Genomic DNA, 21,285 nt, shown 5'->3' with positions numbered 1-21,285 from the left:
ACAAAAATCTAATCAGTAATTTGCTCACTGTTTCCTGTAAGGCTTTGATCACTTACTGCCGCGCGGCGTCACCCCCAGTAAGTAGCGAGCCGAGGAAGAAGAAAGAAGCGGAGGTCCACCCAGGATAGCTGTTCCCGCATCACACAACTTACACGTTAATTTCTCACAGAATAAAGCAAAACACAACATATGTGTATAGAGACTCTAGACAGTATCCTAAAACATTTCTGGCCGCATCCAAATACTTTCAAGAGGCTGTAGTAGAAATTACACGGGTTTTAAGGATGCTTCCATGGTCCTAGTGACAGACTGGTAAGGTTTCTACACCATCAAAGGGAAAAGTAATCTTGAAAACCCGTGTGATTATCATTGTGGCCTTTGAAAACAGTCTGCTGTGAGAGCAAATCTTTTCAGAATACAGGCACATAACCTGTCTTGATGAAAAACAAGTGCATTTATGATACCTGAGACTGCCTTATTACATTCCCCCAATGACTGTAATGTATCTTCTTTTTTTTTCGTAGCATTAGCCTCTCTCATTGGTGAAAACCTCCACACTACATGTATTACATGTATTACATTATTCTACTAGTCTCAAGTCGCTATTTAAAGTCTATATAAGCCTCAATAAATTCGAGAGCTGAGGTGGTGGCCTGATTCCCGTCAGCCAATCAGAGCGTTCTATTTTTTCCGTTTTCTTTCTTACTCTTCGTAAAACTGATGTATCTTTCAGTTGTTCTTACTTCTTGCCTCACGGTGTATTGGTAAGTAAATGTCTTCTACTGCTATTATAACCGTGATTCTATTATCATATATATATATATATATATATATATATATATATATATATATATATATATATATATATATATATATATATATATATATATATATATATATATATATATATATATATATATATATATATATATATATATATATACTTTTTTTCTTCTTTTTTTCTATCATTACAACCAGTATTATGAGGGCTGCTCTGTTCTGAGTGACAATTACCTCAGCACAGCCTCGACCAATCAGCACCAAGTATTCAAGTCAGGTGATACCCTCTCCTCGCCGTCTCCTCAGCCATTCGCCCTGCGTCCGCTGATGTGATGTGATGGGTCTCCGGTTGTGTTGCAGCGGTGAGGTGGTGTTGCATCTTTCCTCAGCAGGCGTGTTGTGGTGGATTGCGGTGTGAAGGGAGAGGTGGATGTGAGTATGGCCTGGTGGTATATAGAGAGGAGTGGATAGTGGAAGAGAGCATATATCTGCAGGGTTGGACCTCCTCTCTATTCATTAAAAACACATTGCAACATGATAGAGTACTTACTATAGAACATGTCTGTGATGTTTTCAATGTGGGGAAGTCTTTTGTAAGGCCGTAGTAATTAAATTAATAGCGCGCCGCCTCCAGAAACTAAGTCCACAATCATCCCTTCCGAGTGAAGCTACACAAATTAATAGCGCGCCGCCTCCAGAAACTAAGTCCACAATCATCCCTTCCGAGTGAAGCTACACAAATTAATAGCGCGCCGCCTCCAGAAACTAAGTCCACAATCATCCCTTCCGAGTGAAGCTAGGCAAAATTGTTGAAATAGACGAATCCAAGTTTGGAAAAAGAAAATATGACATCGGTCGTCTCGTCGAGGGTCAGTGGGTGTTCGGGGGAGTGTGTCAGCAGACCCGACAGTGTTTCATGGTTCCCGTTGAAAAGAGGGACAGAGACACACTCCTGCACATCATCAAAAACCGTATTTTGCCCGGTAGCATCATTATATCGGACTGCTGGAAGGTATACAGCTGTCTCGAGGACGAAGGATTCCGGCACCTGATAGTTAACCACTCGGTTAACTTTGTCGATCCTCTTGACAAGAACACACACACAAACACCATCGAACGGCTGTGGAGGGAAGCAAAGGCTAAAGTGCCCCTATACGGACGCCGGAAGAAACATTTTGCTGGTTACCTGGCAAGGTCCATGTTTCTCATGGCCTACAAGGAAGAGAATAAACGCTTCCATGCATTTCTCCTTGAGGCAGCTTCCCTGTATAGCCCGTATGACGCTCTCCGTTCTCAGGAGACAGCTGCTGCACAGTCTTCCTAATTTGGTAAGTTTGTTATTTATTACGTATTTTCTAATATCTCCACACCAACCGTAAACGTAAGTCACATTGATGAATTTCTTATTATATTATCATAATATCGGGAGTTTTTGGGGGGAGGAGGTATAAAAGAGCTACAAATGCATTTTTTCAATCTAGGGAAATTTCCCTAGGTACTGTACTGTTATTGCGTGGCTAAGTTACTATCGCATGGCTAGGTTACTAGCCAAGGATATAAGTTAGGTTAGGTTAGTAACCTTAGGGGGGGTCCAGGGGGCGCAGCCCCCCAGTTAGGTTAGGTTAAGGTTAGGTTAGGTTAGTAACCTTAGAGGGTGGGTCCAGGGGGGGCGCAGCCCCCCGGTTAGGTTAAGTTAAGGTTAGGTTAATAACCTTAGGGGGGTCCAGGGGGGGCGCAGCCCCCCCGGCAAGGTTAGGTTAGGTTAGGTATATAATTATTCTGGCGTATTGGTTGAAACTTAAATTTTATCCCTAACTTTTTTATTCTAGGGAAATTTCTAGGGAAATTTACCTAAATTTCCAAAGTCCATTTATCGCTCTTTTATGTCTCCCCGCCCAAAAAAAAACCCGATTCCCCACAGGCCCCCAAGCTTGTTGGGGAGGGTGGGGGGGTGGGATGGAGGAAAAGGGGGAGGTCCAACCCTGCAGTTTAACCGAAGAGAGATGTGGAGAGTAGGAAGGTGGAAGGGGGAGGTGGAGGTGGCTATGGCGAACGTGACTGGGTCAAGGTGGTGGTTGTGGTGGTGTTTAGTATGTGTGTGGTTGTAGAGGATGGAAGTTGTTTGCCTAACTAGGGTGATAGTGGTGGTAGTTACGGTGTGGGGGAGGTTGGAATGGTGGTAGAAGAATGTTGGTAGTGATGGTGAAAGTGGCTTGTGGTAAAGGTGGTTGTGATTGTTGGGGATGGTGGTGGTTTTGTAATAGTGGTAGGGATATCGGACGTAACGGTGTTGTGGTTGTTGGGTGCGGTTGAGGGCTGGGGTGGTGGTGGTGGTGGTGATGATGGTGATGCTACGGTTGTCAAGCAAACAGCTGTCACTCGTTTCTCTCGTTTCACCTCCGTTTCAGGCCTTCCTTCTCTCCCCTCCCCTCTGATCCCGCTCCCTTCCTCCCCTGCCCGCCAACCTCTCCCCACTCTTCCTCGCCTGCTCTCCCCTGTTCCTCGTGTTCCAGGTGAGTGTTACCTTATCTGAGTTAATATATAATGGTTTTTATTTGAGATCGAAGCTCCACGTAATGAAAGGTAGAAATCTGTGGTTTTGATTACTATCATTGGACTGTTTATGTAAACTTACAATACAAAATTAATTTTATTGGGAAATGAGTGTATATTTAAACAATTCCATCTATATAATGACCTGTGTGATGTGACATCAGCGAGAGAGAGAGAGAGAGAGAGAGAGAGAGAGAGAGAGAGAGAGAGAGAGAGAGAGAGAGAGAGAGTAATAATATTAGTAAATGAGGCTGAATTTTAACGTTATTGACTCTTTGATAATGAAAATTAGATGACTGAAATTGCAGTTAAGTTGAGAAGTTGAGCAAATAAATATGAGCAGGTTGTCTGTCTGTCCGTCTTTCAATCAATCAAACAGTCAGTCTGTTGATGGAGGAATGGTGGAGAGAGCAGCCTGTGTCTGTCTGTCTGTCTTTCATTCACTCAATCAGTCAGTCAGTTGATGGAAGACTGGTGGAGAGAGCAGCCTGTGTTTGTCTGTCTGTCTTTCATTCACTCAATCAGTCAGTCAGCCAGTTGATGGAAGACTGGTGGAGACAGCAGCCTGTGTTTGTCTGTCTGTCTTTCATTCACTCAATCAGTCAGTCAGTCAGTCAGTTGATGGAAAACTGGTGGAGAGAGCAGCCTGTGTTTGTCTGTCTGTCTTTCATTCACTCAATCAGTCAGTCAGTCTGTTGATAGAAGACTGGTAGAGAGAGCAGCCTGTGTTTGTCTGTCTGTCTTTCAGTCAGTCCGTCAATCTGCTGATGGAGGACCGGTGGAGAGAGCAATCTGTGTCTGTCTGCCAACGTGATTCTTGCCTCCATTGTTTCATTACATATGAAAAATACAAGAACGGGAAATATTGGTTTTATTTATCAATTGACTGATGTGTGGTGGTGATGGTGGTGGAAATAGTAATATTTAGGTGTTTAACATAATAGGGAATGAAGGTAATGTGTATGCGCTGGTGGCTTGAAAGTAACAAGTGGTGATAAAAGTTGGTGGTTTGAGGTGGTGGCAGGGCCTGTTACCACCTTCACTGTCCCAAGTCAAGGAGGGAGTCACTTCATTATTGTTACAGCTGGTATTTAACTGACCTAGTCTCTCTCTCTCTCTCTCTCTCTCTCTCTCTCTCTCTCTCTCTCTCTCTCTCTCTCTCTCTCTCTCTCTCTCTCTCTCATTTTATATTTGCTTGTTGTTCTTTTTCTCCCTCTTCCCAAATCCAGTCAAACTGTATTTTGTTGGCATTTTGAGTGTTAACACAACCCAACCTAACCTAACCTTTGTCTTTTTTTTTTTTGTATTTTTAAGTGTCTCTAAGCCTTTTAGTGCTAACCTATTTCAACATAACCTATCATTATTATTGTAAAGGAGATAATTGGTGGGCTTTGTGTGGTGAGTGCCACATTGTCTGTGAGAGTGACCCCCAGAGCCACACACCAGCAGCTACAACAGCTACAGCAGCAGCAGGAGGAGGAAATGGCATCCACCTTCTACCTCACCCAGTGTCACTGGGGCCTCCTCCTCCTCCAGCAGCTGGCCAGGGTGCAGGGACAGGATGAGCAACGTGAGGAGTAGTGGTGGTGATAGAATTGATAGCATTGTTCAGTATAGTAGTGAAAATGCTAGTAGAGGTCCTGGATTATATATTTTTAGTAGTATAGTAGTAGCAGTAGTAGTAGTAGTAGTTCCAGCATTTGTTGAAATATACTGGAACTTATACACTAATAATAATAATAATAATACATCTAGCCAGCCCATTATTCTTGTGTACAGTTGAGGTGCAAACACCTGTAAGTGTGGACTGCCTTTATTCATGAGTCACACATACAAAGACAACAACAACAACTAATATAAACAACAATGCAATTAACACGTCATTTAATAAGAAACAGACAACAATAACAAAACAAACTCTATTACTATTCCTTGTAAATTGTGGAGGAAAACAAAAGGAAAAAAAAAGGAAAACAAAGATGATGATAATGGTGCTCTTTCCCCAGCAGGTGGTGACAGAGAGGGTGGCCAGCTTGTTCCTCCCTCCTGCCACAAAGCCACAGCACAGGCAGTTCCTGCAGTGAGACTGTCAAGGCACAAGTTTGTGCACATATCCAGGACGTGAAGGTGATGGGAACGTGTTCAGTAGGAGGGAGCAGAGCTGTAGTAGTACCCCAGAGTCTGCTGCTGTGCTGGGAGGAGGAGAGAAACATCAGCAGTAGTAGTGGTAGTAGAAGTATTCAGCAGTGGTGGGGCTCTGCTACTGCTACTGCTGTCAGTGGTGCAGCAGTTCACTCCTCCACAGCTGCTGCCTTCCCTCACCTACAATGAACAACTATGAATAATACCTCTCATGCAATCAGGCAGCGCTCAGCTGTACTCACCGATAGACACTACTAAATTACCTGTGGGCCACATGACAAGGCCCACGCCAGCCAGGCTTGGTTGACAATCAATAACAACAACAACATCTCGTGCAATGAATAACACTGAATAACACCTCTTCCCTGCATCATCAACAATCAATAACACCTGCTTTGCTTCACACTGATGCTGCCCTCTCTCTCTCTCTCTCTCTCTCTCTCTCTCTCTCTCTCTCTCTCTCTCTCTCTCTCTCTCTCTCTCTCTCTCTCTCTCTCTCTCTCTCTCTCTCTCTCTCTCTCTCTCTCTCACCTCACCTCACCTCAGCCCACAGCACCACAGTATGTTTATGAGCCCACAGTGACTCCCCACAGCCCCTCATCAATAAGTGACCCCCTCACACACACACACATTCTCAGCATTACATACACAAACGCTGCATCTTGTACAGTGCCTACAATAAAAAATGGACACACAAAATGGACAAACTTAATTTTGTTCTGTCCTGCGTGAATGTAGTGAGGCTCAACATGTACAAGTGAACAGTGAACTGCATTTCTGTTAGTAAATTTGCGGATGACACAAAGATAGGTAGATCAATTAGGTCAGAATCGGATGTCATCGCCTTGCAGGCAGATTTAGATAGAATGAATGAATGGACGGATAGATGGCAAATGCAATTTAATATCAATAAATGCAAAGTACTTAGCGTAGGTAGAGGAAACCCACACAATAGGTACACATTAAACAACTAAACTCTGGTAGGTACAGGGTACGAGAGAGATTTAGGAGTTATAGTTAGCTCTGAACTCCGTCTAGGGAAACAATGCATAGAAGCCAGAAACAGGGCAAATAGGGTACTAGGATTAATTTTTAGGAGTGTTAAAAGTAGAAGGCCGGAAGTAATATTAAAGTTATACTTGGCGCTGGTCAAACCTCATCTAGACTACGCTGTGCAGTTCTGGTCCCCACATTACAGAAAAGATATAGGTCTATTAGAATCAGTACAGAGGAGAATAACTAAAAGGATACAGGGGATGAGGAGTATTCCTTGTGAGGCGAGATTGAAGCTATTAAATTTACATTCTTTAGAGAGACGTAGGTTAAGAGGGGACCTAATGTAAGACCTGATGTAAGACCTGATGTAAAGACCTGATGTATAAGGGTTATAACAAGGGGGGATGTAATCAAAATTCTTAGGATCAGCAACCAGGGTAGAACAAGAAATAACGGGTTCAAGCTTGAAAAATTTAGGTTCAGGAAGGAGATAGGAAAAAACTGGTTCTCAAATAGAGTGGTAGATGAGTGAAACGGACTCATCATGTTGTTAGTGCTAGGACACTAGAGAGCTTTAAGAGATTAGACAAGTTTATGGATGGGGATAATAGATGGAAATAAGTAGGTATATTTCATACAGGGACTGCCATGTGTAAGCCTGGTCGCTTCTTGCAGCTTCCCTTATTTCTTATATTCTTATGTTCTTATGATTGATGGACTTCATTAATGAAACACCTTGGAAAAGTAACCTGTTCATTGCTTTCCGTGCTTGTGAGGCAACGCTTCATCAGCAATGGCAGCAGCTGTCAAGAGTTGGTGTGGTAGGTGGTGGGTGGCGCGGCACCTCGTGGAGTAAGGCTGGAGGTGACAGGCCACGGGTGGAGCTTCCTTGATCTGTGCACCAGCCAAGGGCAACAAAATGATATAAAAACAATAAATCAACAAAAATGCCCACTGAAATGCCAGTCCCCGAATAGAGTCCGAAGCGGTAGTCAAAAATTGAAGGATAAGTCTGTTGAAGCCTCCCACCTGAAAGAGTTCGTCACAGGAAGGAGGGAATACAGAAGCCAGCAGGGAGTTCCAGAGTTTACCAGAGAAAGGGAAGAATGACTAAGGAAACTGGTTAACTCTTGCATTGGTGAGGTGGACAAAATAGTGATGAATGACTGAGAATACTGGTTAACTCTTGCATTGGGGAGGTGGACAGAATAGTGGTGAATGACTGAGAATACTGGTTAACTCTTGCATTGGGGAGGTGGACAGAATAGTGGTGAATGACTGAGAATACTGGTTAACTCTTGCATTGGGGAGGTGGACAGAATAGTGGTGAATGGCTGAGAATACTGGTTAACTCTTGCATTGGGGAGGTGGACAGAATAGTGATGAATGATTGAGAATACTGGTTAACTCTTGCATTGGGGAGGTGGACAGAACAGTGATGAATGACTGAGAATACTGGTTAGCTCTTGAATTGGGGAGGTGGATAGAATAGTGATGAATGACTGAGAATGCTGGTTAAGTCTTGCATTGGGGAGGTGGACAGAATAGTGGTGAATGACTGAGAATACTGGTTAACTCTTGCATTGGGGAGGTGGACAGAATAGTGGTGAATGACTGAGAATACTGGTTAACTCTTGCATTGGGGAGGTGGACAGAATAGTGGTGAATGACTGAGAATACTGGTTAACTCTTGCATTGGGGAGGTGGACAGAATAGTGGTGAATGGCTGAGAATACTGGTTAACTCTTGCATTGGCGAGGTGGACAGAATAGCGGTGAATGACTGAGAATACTGGTTAACTCTTGCATTGGGGAGGTGGACAGAACAGTGATGAATGACTGAGAATACTGGTTAACTCTTGAATTGGGGAAGTGGACAGAATAGTGGTGAATGACTGAGAATGCTAGTTATGTCTTGCATTGGGGAGGTGGACAGAATAGTGGTGAATGACTGATATTACTGGTTAACTCTTGCATTGGGGAGGTGGACAGAATAGTAGTGAATGATTGAGAATACTGGTTAACTTTTGCATTGGGAAATACTTGGATGAAAGAAAAGACAATGGAGATGGTTGTTCAAGAGCAGGTAATGGGGAGGCTGGAACATTACAATGCACTTCATTACGACCTACCACCACAACGACAACAATCACAATAATAATAATGGTAATAATGACAATAATAATGACCCTGACAGCAACAACAACAACAACAACAACAGTTACAGTACTCTCGTTTATCAGCATACATTAACATAGCATGGTACCCTCCCAGCCTTTCCCTGCCCCTCCCCCCTCTCTATATACACTTTCCTTTGCTGTGCCTCAGGAACGCCGTGACGCCTCCCTCCACCTCGTCAGCTGTGCCTCGACCCTCCATATCTCTCCTGACTTGTTCCACTTCCTCGCTATACTTCAGGCTCTTTTTCTTATATTCTATTATTATTTTTTTTCTTTTATCGTTTTGCTGCCTCGTTGTTGTTGTTTTGCTTCGCTTTGCTGTGGTAGCCTAACCTGTCTGCATCCTTCATCTCCCGCCTGTTTTCGGCCACTTATGACAACAATGATGATGATGATGATGATGATGATAATAATAAATGTGATAATAATAATAATAATAATAATAATAATAATAATAATAATAATAATGATAATAATAAATGATAATAATATTGATAATAACAATAAAATCAATAATGCTAATAGTAATAATTTGTAATACTTATAATGCCAATAATAAAAATAAGACAATGGTGATATTACTGCATCAGTTGTGTTTGTGTGACCACTTGTATGAAAGATGTTTGCCACTACTTATTCTAAGAGTGTTTTGCTGGCAGTGTGTGTGACGAGTGATGATGACCCACCCACCAGTGTTTCTGTGCTGATTAGTCACCTGTGTTGTTGTGCAGTTGACTGAGTGATGATGCTTGTTACTTGCCCAGTCGATGAAGATACTTAGAGTGTTGGCAGCGTGGAGAACTGGAGTGAGGCGGAGATTCTGGTAGCTTGGAAGTCGTGGGAAGTCGTTTGATATTTTGATATGTGTGCCAATAAAAGACACGGTGACGAGAGTGCCTGATTTAATGATGGCTAACTGATTTGTACACACTGGATTCAAGATGAGACTGTAATGTGAGACTGTACTCTCTCTCTCTCTCTCTCTCTCTCTCTCTCTCTCTCTCTCTCTCTCTCTCTCTCTCTCTCTCTCTCTCTCTCTCTCTCTCTATATATATATATATATATATATATATATATATATATATATATATATATGTATATTCTCTCTCTCTCCCATGCTTTGTCCGACCGCCGTTTACCGGCGCTTGGTGACCAAGCAGCCGATACCGGCGGCCAGGACAACCCCTTTGGGGAGACGACAGGGTAGTGGGCAGGGCCAGCACTACTCACACCTACCGTCATCAACGGCACAGGTGATGCGAAACCTACCTGCCGAAGTCGCCCCCGACAGGATTCCGGTTCTGAGGACGCCACCCTCAGCCGGGCGGTTGGCTATAGACCCGCCGCAGCACGAAACATCAGTTCGCAGACTACGAGCTCTGCTAGGACGCCCTGGGTCTTCGGGGCGGACACAGAGGCTCTATGCCCGCCCCTCGGACCCGGGGGGGACTGGGAGAGCATCCACCCTGTGTAGCCCATTATCAAAGCCATGAATCCGCTGGTATTTGAAGGCAGGAAGAGCGCTACTCCCCACCAACGGGCCGTCATCCCGGAAACGCCAGAGTGACTACCGCTGTCGAGGGTAAGTGGGTTTGACCCACCGACTCGGCAAATCACCCTGACGGCCCACCACCCCAACGAGATAGAGAACTCGAAGGAGCAGAAGGACTCCGGATCAGTGAAGCTGTTCTGGGCTCCGAAGCCTGGCGGAACCCCATTACTCTATGAACGTTCATTGAGAAGGGAGGATGGAATATTTGTCCAACTCCTCGCCTCACATATATATATATATATATATATATATATATATATATATATATATATATATATATATATATATATATATATATATATATATATATATATTACAGTCAAAACCCGGAATCAGCCAAAACTAGTTTTAACTAAACCCAGAATCAGTCAAAACTAGTTTTAACTAGTAGGTGAGGGATATGACCACTCGTTTGAGTACCATTGCTCGTTTGAGTACCATTTTTGGGGAACTCAAACATAACATCCCCATCTAACCTAACCTAACCTAACCTAACCTAATGCTACTTATACATATAAATGTTTTCCCCGGCACTACACCAGTTTCACTTTTATTCTAACCTAGTTAGGTTAGGTTAGGTTAGATGGGGATGTTATGTTTGAGTTCCCCAAAAATGGTACTCAAACGAGCAATGGTACCCAAACGAGTGGTCATATCCCTCACCTACTTTTGACATTCAGTACCGTTGTTGAATCTAGTTTTAACTTACACGATCAGATAAAACTAGATTTAACTAGTTAAACTTTGATATTTCTAGTTATATCAAATACATTAAGGTATAACTAGTTTTGCCTAGGTAATACTAATTGTTCACCAACACATTGAAAATACCTAGTTAAAACTAGTTTTGACTGATTCCGGGTTTAGTTAAAACTAGTTTTGACTGATTCCGGGTTTTGACTGTAATATATATATATATATATATATATATATATATATATATATATATATATATATATATATATATATATATATATATATATATATATATATATATATATATATATATATATATATATATATATATATATATATTACAAAATGATTCAAAAGGCTTGAAATAAAGACATGAGTTTTTGTGTTTGATTTACTCACCGAACACTTTTCATAATACAGAGAGGAATAGTTTTGTGTTCATGGAAAAATACAAGGCAATGGTTTATTTACATATATAAGTTTGCAAATATGAGAAGTGTGCTTGAAAGGTTTGAAAGCGTCCCCAGGCGGGGTATGAGAGTATAAACTTTTATACTGCACACACCAAATACAGACGTCACTTATCTGGTAACAATTACTTCTTATAAGTTTTCTTTAAAATAACAAGTTATTTCTTTGATGAACTTAACACTGTTTAACAACACAGTCAAGTTTCTCGCTCCAAGGAATTCCCCTATTTTTGTTGCATTTACATTAGTGAAGCAATATTTGTTGACATTTTTTCAGCTATTTAAAAAAAAAAAAAAAGGCAATTTGAATGAAGAGTGAGTTTCATCTACTGCATCATTAAGATCACATAAAGAACAGATCCACTTTTCTACACTTGCATTCCTTCACTACCACTTACAATGGCAGCTGATGATTTGCACACTTGAACACACTTATGGCACGTGAGTGTTTTTAAGGAGAACAGATAAATACTTGTGTAATTTTCCTTCCATTGTCACCATCCTATAATTAAGACATGCTGGTCTGTTATAAGTTTCTTCAGACAATCTCTGTCTATCAATATCACAAGTCCTTAACTTAACAGTTTCTTTAACCAATTACCATCTGCATTTGGTACTTGGTGCTACAAATGTGACATTCCATTTTGATTTGATAACTTATATATCATTATCTTGTCAAGCCGAAGTGCTTTATTTACACCCAGATCTTACATTGTCTTAATAAACCTATACAAAATATTTGATGTCCTAATGTCACTGCCGTTTGCAAATGAATATCAAAAACTTATAGGCTTATCATCCATGAATTCAGAGATATATCTAGAGTACCATGTATGTTTCACCATACAACATGCAAGTTGACTATTATTTTACACTGTTGTATTTACTGGCCAAAGGTGGCATTTACCTCAGCTTGCACCATTACATTACTCAACCTGCAGTATTACAGGGGCCAACAAGTGTACACAGATGAGAGAGCCTATTAAGAGAGTATCTTCTCTCACTAGTCTCGCGCCATGAAAATCTATATTTTTCTTTATATCAGTTCCACAACTAATTGGCTATATAAACTATTGAATCTGAAAATCGAGCACCAAGCACTTGTGTTTCTGTATATGCGTGTGTGTGTGTGTGTGTGTGTGTGTGTGTGTGTGTGTGTGTGTGTGTGTGTGTGTGTGAATATGTGGGTGGGGGTGGGTCTTACGACGCGTGGCGCAGCTCACAGCTAATGATTACAAGGGTCTGCATCTTCTACATCTAATACTTTCGTCGCCGTGGCCTGGCCGAGCCTTGGCAGAGGCCAAGCCAGAGCACAACTTTTCCAAACCCTCCTCCAGGCACTGCACGATGATGGGCGCCCCGTCCCCAGGCTTCCGCCCCTCACAGTCTCCTCCAAAGTAGGCAGAGCTGTTTTGCGTTGTCAGGTGCTCTCGTGACTCATCTGGGTTCGCACACATCAATCTGAACACCTCCACCAGCCATCTGGCGGGGTCCCCCTCCCGCCCCAGTTCCAACCCCTTGGCATGGTCCCCCTTCTGTTCACCCCCTAACTCCTTGTCATGGTCCTCCTTCTGTCCAGCCCCCAACTCCTTGGCGTGGTCCCCCTCCTGTCCAGCCCCCAACTCATTGGTGTGGCCCTCCTCCTGTCCAGCCCCCAACTCCTTGGTATGGTCGTGCTCCTGCCCAGCCCCAAGCTCTACCTCCCTCGACCACCTGTGCTCCAGCCACCGCAGGAAGGCGTTCTTGAAACAGAACCCGCTTGGCACCGCGATGTTCCACTCCCGTGTGGCGAACCATTTGAAAAAGCTCTTTTTGTGCCGAGGCATCCAGCGCTCGGGCTTGAGGCGGGAAAGAAGTACTTTTCCCATCAGCTGCACCTGGCGCTCTGCGGGTGTCAACGTCCCCAGCACCTCAGCCTCTGTCAAGGCAAAGCTGCAGCGCCATGTTCCCTCAGCAGCATTACTGAGCTGCATGGTGGTGGTGTCCTCAGGAGTGAGGAACGGTCTGAAAACTTGCTCCAGCCATGGCACCTCAAGCACTGGCACCAGGTCCACGCCGACCAGCAACAGTGGATACTCTCGCCCCTGCCAGGCCAGAGAGAGTCCCACGCCCACTTGCGTGCTGGTCAGGCCCGGCGGCACTAGGCTCAGTCTTTTGTCCTGTAGGGTGTGGCCAATGAGGCAACGGTGCACCTCCTCGTACAAACTGGCCATAAATCTATTACCCTCAAGGTGGGGATTGTCAGTCTTCACAGAAATCTGTAACCTGCCCTTCAGCGTGGCTTCCTCCTTCCCTCTCTCGCTAACAGTTATTCCTACGTCATCCTTGTGCATCACGAGGTTTATATCAAATTCGTCAGGGGCGTAAAGCTTACACCCGTCCTGAGAACTGCCCACCAGCCTCAGGTCGCCGCGGTACGTGGCATCAGCGGCTGATACCTTATTTATGATTATGCTTATTTCTGCCATGACCGCCTCCTTTACCTCAAGGGCCTCGCCCTTTGATAGGTCCACAGCCACCCGCTGAGCCTCCTCCTGCAGCTCTTGCAGGCCTATGGATCTCACGAGATTTCTTATGACACTTTCGGGGTCACGTCGGTCGATTGGGTGTAATAAATTTATATCCTCACACTTATTAAACATATTTTCAAAAAATTTAAAATTTTCTCTCACCAGTGTGCCCGTGGTGCCCGCACGGCAAGGAGGGTCCTGCGTCACTTGATGTGCCAGGAGTTCAAAAGTACTTTTGTGGCCAAACATGGCGGCCAGGTGTAGGGGCGTCTGGCCATACGTGTCACGCTGCTGTGGGTTGGCGCCAGCGCTCAGCAGCAGCGCCACGCAGCCGTCCTGGCCGTGCGAGGCCGCCTGGTGGAGGGCGGTGGTGCTGCAGGTGTGGTCCAGCACCTCGTCCACGGGCAAGTGACCCTCTTGCAGTATAAGATGAGTCAGCTGCAGGAGACCTTTGCGCGAGGCCAGTAGCAGGGTGGTGTGGCCATCAGGTGAGGAGACATTCGTATCCTCGCCCTTCTTGTGGCTCTCAAAAAGATCCTCCTGTATACACAGCGCTGTCCGTGCTGCGGTCTTCTCGTGATCTGCCTTGAAGCGAAGCTCCATATCCTTCAGTTTTTCACGCTCTGCCATAAAGAGCTTCTGTGTGCAAAGAGAAAGAGAGCGGTGAATATATGAACAAGTAAATCTGTAACCTGCCCTTCAGCGTGGCTTCCTCCTTCTCTCTCTCGCTAACAGTTATTCCTACGTCATCCTTGTGAATCACGAGGTTTATATCAAATTCGTCAGGGGCGTAAAGCTTACACCCGTCCTGAGAACTACCTGCCAGCCTCGTCATGATGCCCGCTGATGATACCACCCTGCACTTTTTCACGTCTTTTCATAGACGTCCAACCCTTCAGGAGGTAAACATATCACGCAGGGAAGCCACAGAACGCTTGACTTCTGATCTTTCTAAAATTTCTGATTGGGGCAGAGCAAACTTGGTATTGTTCAATGCCTCAAAAACTCAATTCCTCCATCTATCAACTCGACACAACCTTCCAGACAACTATCCCCTCTTCTTCAATGACACTCAACTGTCCCCCTCTTCTACACTGAACATCCTCGGTCTGTCCTTTACTTATAATCTGAACTGGAAACTTCACATCTCATTTCTAGCTAAAACAGCTTCTATGAAGTTAGGTGTTCTAAGACGTCTCCGCCAGTTTTTCTCACCCCCCCAGCTGCTAACTCTGTACAAGGGCCTTATCCGTCCATGTATGGAGTATGCTTCACATGTCTGGAGGGGTTCCATTCATACTGCTCTTCTAGACAGGGTGGAATCAAAAGCTTTTCGTCTCATCAACTCCTCTCCTCTAACTGACTGTCTTCAGCCTCTTTCTCACCGCCTGCTCCTGTATTTCCACCTTCCTATGACTTGAATTCCTTCAAGAGGGAGGTTTCAAGACACTTATTCAGCAATTTTTGACCACTGCTTTGACCCTTTTATGGGACTGGCATTTCAGTGGGCATTTTTTTTTATTAGATTTTTGTTGCCCTTGGCAAGTGTCCTTCCTACATAAAAAAAAAAAAACCCTTTATTGCTGCGTACACATAGATATGTTACAGAAATCCAGGATTACATATGTATATTAGCATTTGTCTGCCTGATTAGAGTTGTTTAGTAAAGAAGACTAAAAAATACAAGTAGATTAATTGGTCAACTAATAGAATCAAATAGTAAGTTATAGAATAAAATACCATAATTGAGCTGCATAATATTCATAATATGAATTAGAAGTTTGTTGTGCAAAGGTAGACTATTGAAAACGTTTGGTTTAAAACACAGTGTGCTGTTTTGGTAAGGAGATGCTCGAAGCTGTGGCTCCATAAAATCCATGTTGATGCTTCTACTTTGGTGAACACTATCCAGTAACTGAAGCATTTCATTTCCTGTGTGCTTTGTGAGAGTTTTATAAATTAAGAACAATGAAAGTGATTTGTGTATAGATGAGAAATTAAACAATGTCATTAATGAAGCAACTTTAGCTGTGGACTAGAATTTTTCCAGGGAAAGCATACCTCTGATTTATTTATTTATTTATTTTTATCATGATAACTTTTTGATAAATGACGGCCATGTGCTGACCCAGATGGGAACACAGCAAAGCAGAGGAGTACAGCATATGACACAACACACACTAATAAGTGACTTTATTGTTAAATAATGTCTTGTCTTGTACAATATTCCACACACTTTTGAAGCGTTATGACACGTGTCATCTATGGGAGGGGTTTCTCGTCTCTGAATTTTCTGAGTCAAAGCAAACTTAGTATTGTTCAATGACACAAAAACTCAATTCCCCCATCTATTTATATCACCATAAGCAAGGACAGCATCATTAAACAGATAGATAAACCCCTAGGAAGATGTCATCTGGTCCCAGGGCCAGATGACATCTTCCTAGAGCACTGCAGGAGTGCACGGGTGAGCTTAGCGAGCCGTTGCTGCGGTATTGAGGGACTCATTGGACAAGGGAGAAATACCCAAGGGCCAATTTCCCAATCGCTTGGTAACATTCCCAAATGAAAGTCTTACCAGCCTGGTGACATCTCGAGCCACTTTCACAGCTGGTGTTTTCATGGCTTCGGTAATCCCCAACCTGGTGACTATCATAACAAAACGAAAAGCGCTGATTCGGTAACGCTGGTATGCCGGAGCGGCCTCATTAGATAAAACGAGTCAGTTCTTGGCGAAAGAATTAACCACGCCAGCACTAAAAAGGAGAAAGGTGTGAAAATACATCACCCGTGCCTTCAGCACGCCATATTCATTACTATGGTGATATCTTGTGACTTAAATTTCTCCCTTTGAATGTTTGTCTGACATTCATCAAACTCCTGTGCCAGCCAGCCACTTAATGAGTCATATTTTTCTCTGTCCCTCGTTGCTGTACACACATTTGTTACATAGATATATTTCGGGTTTAACATAAATCATCCTAGCTTACTATTTACAAAACAGTTACTTTATTTCTGGGTGAAATTATGATTTTTTTTTAAATCATAATCTATGCAACGAAAGAATTAGCAATGAACTTAATGAACTAAATATTAAGCTAAACCTAGCCTAACTAAATCCAGCACTCTGATGGAAACGGTAATGTTATTTCAATATTTTCCAATATTTTCTTAGGTGACAAATTCCATATAGTGTATGCGTGTGTCAGGATTATTACAGGAGTGTGACCAAGGAGGCGTAGCAGACAAAATAAGCGCGACAGGTGCTGAAGTTTTCATCAGCTGGTGAAGTGAGTTCATGCCGCCATCCAAAAGAGTACACAGACAAACAGCCTCACCTGCTCCAGAGTCTGTTGCTCCTTGTCAGGCATCATGTGCACTGGAAGGCGACCATGTGTGTCCGGCACGTACGGGCAGCCCCCAAGGTCCCTGATCAGCAGCTCGGACATGCCTTTGTGGCCAGCCTCCAGGGCAGAGTGGAGGGCAGTGCCACCAGAGGCTCCATTAAAGACTGTCCACCCTCCCGCCCTATGCAGGAAGGCGGCAGTCACGGGGCAGTTGGCAGCCGCTGCCTTTGCCAGGAGGTCGCTCAGTGCTGGCCGGTCAGTCTCCTTTCCCCATGGCCAGGCTGCCTGCCAGGGAGTATTTCCCTCGATGGTTGTCAATAGATTGTCGATGCCCTCGACAAGGGCGCTGCTAACCTTTTCCAGGCGACGCTGCTCTGCACGCAGCCGGCAGCAGTAGGCCTGTGAGGAAAGGATGGTCACGACATCAGGTAAGCACTGTGCGCAGAGAGAGAGAGAGAGAGAGAGAGAGAGAGAGAGAGAGAGAGAGAGAGAGAGAGAGAGAGGTAAGGCAGCTATGCAGAAGTGTCATTAAGTGTCACAAATCTAAAAGTGTATGTACAAATACAATCTTACCTTGTCCGAAAAAAAAATGAAAAATAAAAAAAAAAATATTCTAAATATTACGTTTGACAAGCATTATTACAATTACTTTTAGGATTATAATGATGAAATATAATCAAATATTAGGTTTAACAAGCATTATTACAATTATTTTTAGGATTATAATGATGAAATATAATGAAATATTAGGTTTAACAAGCATTATTACAATTACTTTTAGCATTATAATGAAGAATTATAATGAAATATTAGGTTTAACAAGCATTATTACAATTACTTTTAGCATTATAATGATGAATTATAATCAAATATTAGGTTTGACAAGCATTATTACAATTACTTTTAGGATTATAATGATGAATTATAATCATCATTATTACAAATACTTTTAGGATTATACTGATGAATTAACATGGATTCAACTATTATGAGATCTACTTCATTGCTTGTTCTAAACAATACACTGAAGTGTTCTTTTATGAAATGACAAGATTCTGTGGCATGATCTCTAATGTTGGACAGCTTTGGTGCGTTGCAGGTCTGTCATGTGCAGCACTAAAACCTGAAACTGACGGTACTGAAACACAAAGGTTCGTCCTCTACAACCAACAGACCTTTAACTTACCCAAGTTGTTCAAACACTTTCCACTCTACAAAGGACCTCCGCTGACACTTGGGTCCAGTACAAGTGCTCGTCTTCACCTTTACAGTGAGGTAGTTCTGTGAGACAGGGAAGGGAAGGTACTCACGGTGGTGAGGAAGGCCAGCACCCTGTGAGTCACGTCGGGGCTCTGCCAAGCCTCTTGCAGCAGGCTGGCAGGCAGCGGTGCACCGCTAGCCAGCAGCAGGCTGACGGTGTGTATGCGGTTGGTGGTGACAGCCAGTCTGAGGACGGAAAGGCCGCCCAGGAGCTCTATGGGCGCGCCCTTACACAGGAGGGTGGACACCGCCTGCACGTCGTCCCAGCGACTGACTGTTGAGAGCAGCTCCTCATGCAGTTCTTCAGGAAGCTTGCCGCTCTGCCGGAGAGAGAAAGGAAACCATGGTGCTGATGGTATCGCTATGAAAGTGTTCACTGGTGGCTGTGGCGATGTGTCAGTGTGCATTGTTATGGCCTGTGTGTGTGTCTATGCTTTTTCATTTTTTATGTAGTGGGAACACAGGCCAAGGGTGACAAAAATCCAGGAAAAAAAAAAAAAGATCACTGAGATGCCGGTCCCCGAGCAGGATCCGAAGCGGTAGTCAAAAACTGAAGGATGACGAAAGTGTGCATGACGTGGAACATCTGAATGAGAAACGTGAGGGGTGCTGCTCAAAAACAGATAGGGTTTGTGAGAGTAGGTAGAAGAAAGAATGTATGTAAACCATAGTGGAATGATGAAATCAGAGCGACTAGGAAGGAGCGAAAGAGAATGAATAGACAGTGTAGTCTAGATGGCTAAGGAAAAAGAGGTATGAAAGCAGTAAGACAGAGAATGAGTATCAGAATGCATGGGCAATGTATGTGAAGCAGCAGCGGTTGACAAGAGGAATAATAATGAATGCTAAAGTGAAGAGTGAAAGGATTGTGATTCAGTCATTAAGGGAGAAAGGTATGGAAGGTGGATGTGAATGGTACAAGTTCATGAGAAGTGAGAATATGTGAGGCAGTGTTTGTGTGGAGAGTCTGAAAGTGGATGGTGTAGTTATAACAGAGAAAGAGGGAATCTGGGAGGCAATCAAAGGGTTCTGGGAAGAAGTAGGTGTGGTAGGTGAAATGTTTAGTGTGAGAGGAGGATGTGTGACACTGGAAAAGGAAGAATGCAGATGAATTGGATGAAAGAATCTGCTGGGAGGAAGTGAGGAGGTGTGTGAGAAGGCAGAAGAATGGCAAGGCAGCAGGTCCAAATGATATACTGTATGAGCTCTACAAGAATGGTGGGGAGATAGTGATAGATAGAATGACTGAATTATTCAACCGAGTGTGGGATGAAGAGAAAGTGCCAAGAAAGTGGAATGAGAACCGAGTGTGTCTGTTGCATAAGAGACGATTTAAGAGTAAGAATGAGTTGAAGAGCTACAGGCCAATTGCATTAGTGAATACAATAGGTAAAGTTTTCAGTGCAGTGTTGAATGAGAGACTGTATAAATGGACTGAGATAGCTGAAGTGCTTGTTGGGTGAAGAATATAATGGTTTTCGTGTGGATAGGAGAGCTGAGGACAATATGTTTGTGGTGAATGAAATGATTGAGAAGAAAAAGAAGGATGGAGGTAAATTGTACCTAGGTTTTCTGGATATAGAGAACGTTTATGATAGAGTCAACAGAGAAAAGCTAGGTAGAGTCTTAGAAAAGATTGGATTAAATGCAAAGATAGTTAACATAGTGCAAAGTATGTATGTGGACACAAGAGCTAGATACAGACTAGGAGACATATAAACAGACTGGGTGAAGAGTGAGAGAGGAGTTAGGCAAGGCTGTATATTGTCACAAACTCTTTTTAGTCTGTATACAGAGGAGCTAGCAGCCAGGATGAGAAGAATGAATGTAGGGGTAAGTGTGGGGAATGATAAAGTGTGTGTGCTTCTGTATGCAGATGACGTAGTTGTTATGAGTGAATTGTCAGATGAGCTTCAAAGTTTGTTGGATGTTGTGGATGGGTATGGAAAAGACTTTGGAGTAGGGTATAGCAATGAGAAAAGCAAGGTAATGACTGTGAATAGGTCAGAGGAAGAAAGTAATGTGGTATGGAGACTTGGAGAGAATGAGTTGAAACAGGAGCAAGATTACAAGTACTTAGGGATGTGGATGAGTCCTAGTCGGTGTGCAAAGGCAAAGAATGAAAAGATAAGTATGGTAAACCAGTGGGTATGTCGATTGGGAAGCGCGGCAAGGATGAGAGCAAGTAAGTATGATGTGTTGAGAGAAGTGTGGAAGAGTGTGGCTGTAACAAGTATAATGTATGGTATGGATGTGATTGCATGGAATGAAAGTGAAATTGATAAGTTAGAAGTGGGCCAGAATAGAGTAGCAATGGTGGGAATGAGTGCACCGAGGTGCACAGCAGTTGAAGCCTTGAGAGGTGATATGGGATGGAGCACCTTTAGGGAAAAACTCACAAAAGCCACACTTAGGTACAAGATTAGGCTTGAGAGAATGGATGATACAAGAATAGCAAGGAAGGTGTACCTGTGGAATGAAAGTGGAAGCAAATGGAGGAAGAGGTGCATGAGAATGACAGACAGGAATTGATTGTAAGTTGTGTGGGCTATTAAGAATAGCTGGGAGGAATCAAAATGAGCGTGAATAGGTGTTAACAAGAGGAGGCAGAGTGGGAGCTGAATGGGATGTGAGAAAATGGAAGAATGAAATAGAAAGAGAAGTGAAGTGTGTGGGACTGAATGAATGGAAGAATGAGATGGAAAGAAAGAAGACCCTGGAATGGTACAAGGAGAAAGGGGCTCCGAGGTATGAAAGGTGGTATGATGGAAGCCTGGCCGGTGATCTTCTCTTCCGAGCG

The 21,285-nt window shown here is 43.4% G+C and overlaps 1 protein-coding gene and 1 long non-coding RNA gene across 2 annotated transcripts in view; one reads left to right on the top strand and one right to left on the bottom strand.

The window, feature by feature from the left end:
• The first annotated feature begins 987 nt into the window (after positions 1-987).
• Positions 988-5,970, top strand: LOC135097484 (uncharacterized). The gene is made up of 2 exons (XR_010265739.1): positions 988-1,212; positions 5,340-5,970. It is a non-coding gene; the product is annotated as an uncharacterized LOC135097484 (long non-coding RNA).
• A 6,524-nt stretch (positions 5,971-12,494) lies between these two features.
• The window catches only part of LOC135097482 (uncharacterized), a 25,216-nt gene continuing 16,425 nt past the window's right edge, over positions 12,495-21,285 (bottom strand). Inside the window, exons 2-4 of the mRNA XM_063999429.1 lie at positions 18,536-18,805; positions 17,217-17,624; positions 12,495-14,517 (exon numbers count right to left, since the gene is read on the bottom strand). Coding sequence (XP_063855499.1) covers positions 12,601-14,517; positions 17,217-17,624; positions 18,536-18,805 — 2,595 coding nt within the window. The 3' untranslated portion in view covers positions 12,495-12,600. The remainder of the gene's footprint in view (positions 14,518-17,216; positions 17,625-18,535; positions 18,806-21,285) is intronic.

This window comes from Scylla paramamosain, unplaced genomic scaffold (assembly GCF_035594125.1).
Source record: "Scylla paramamosain isolate STU-SP2022 unplaced genomic scaffold, ASM3559412v1 Contig22, whole genome shotgun sequence".
NCBI classification, from domain to species: domain Eukaryota; kingdom Metazoa; phylum Arthropoda; class Malacostraca; order Decapoda; family Portunidae; genus Scylla; species Scylla paramamosain.
Note: the sequence above shows the minus strand (reverse complement) of the source record. Positions and strands in the feature narration are given on the sequence as shown.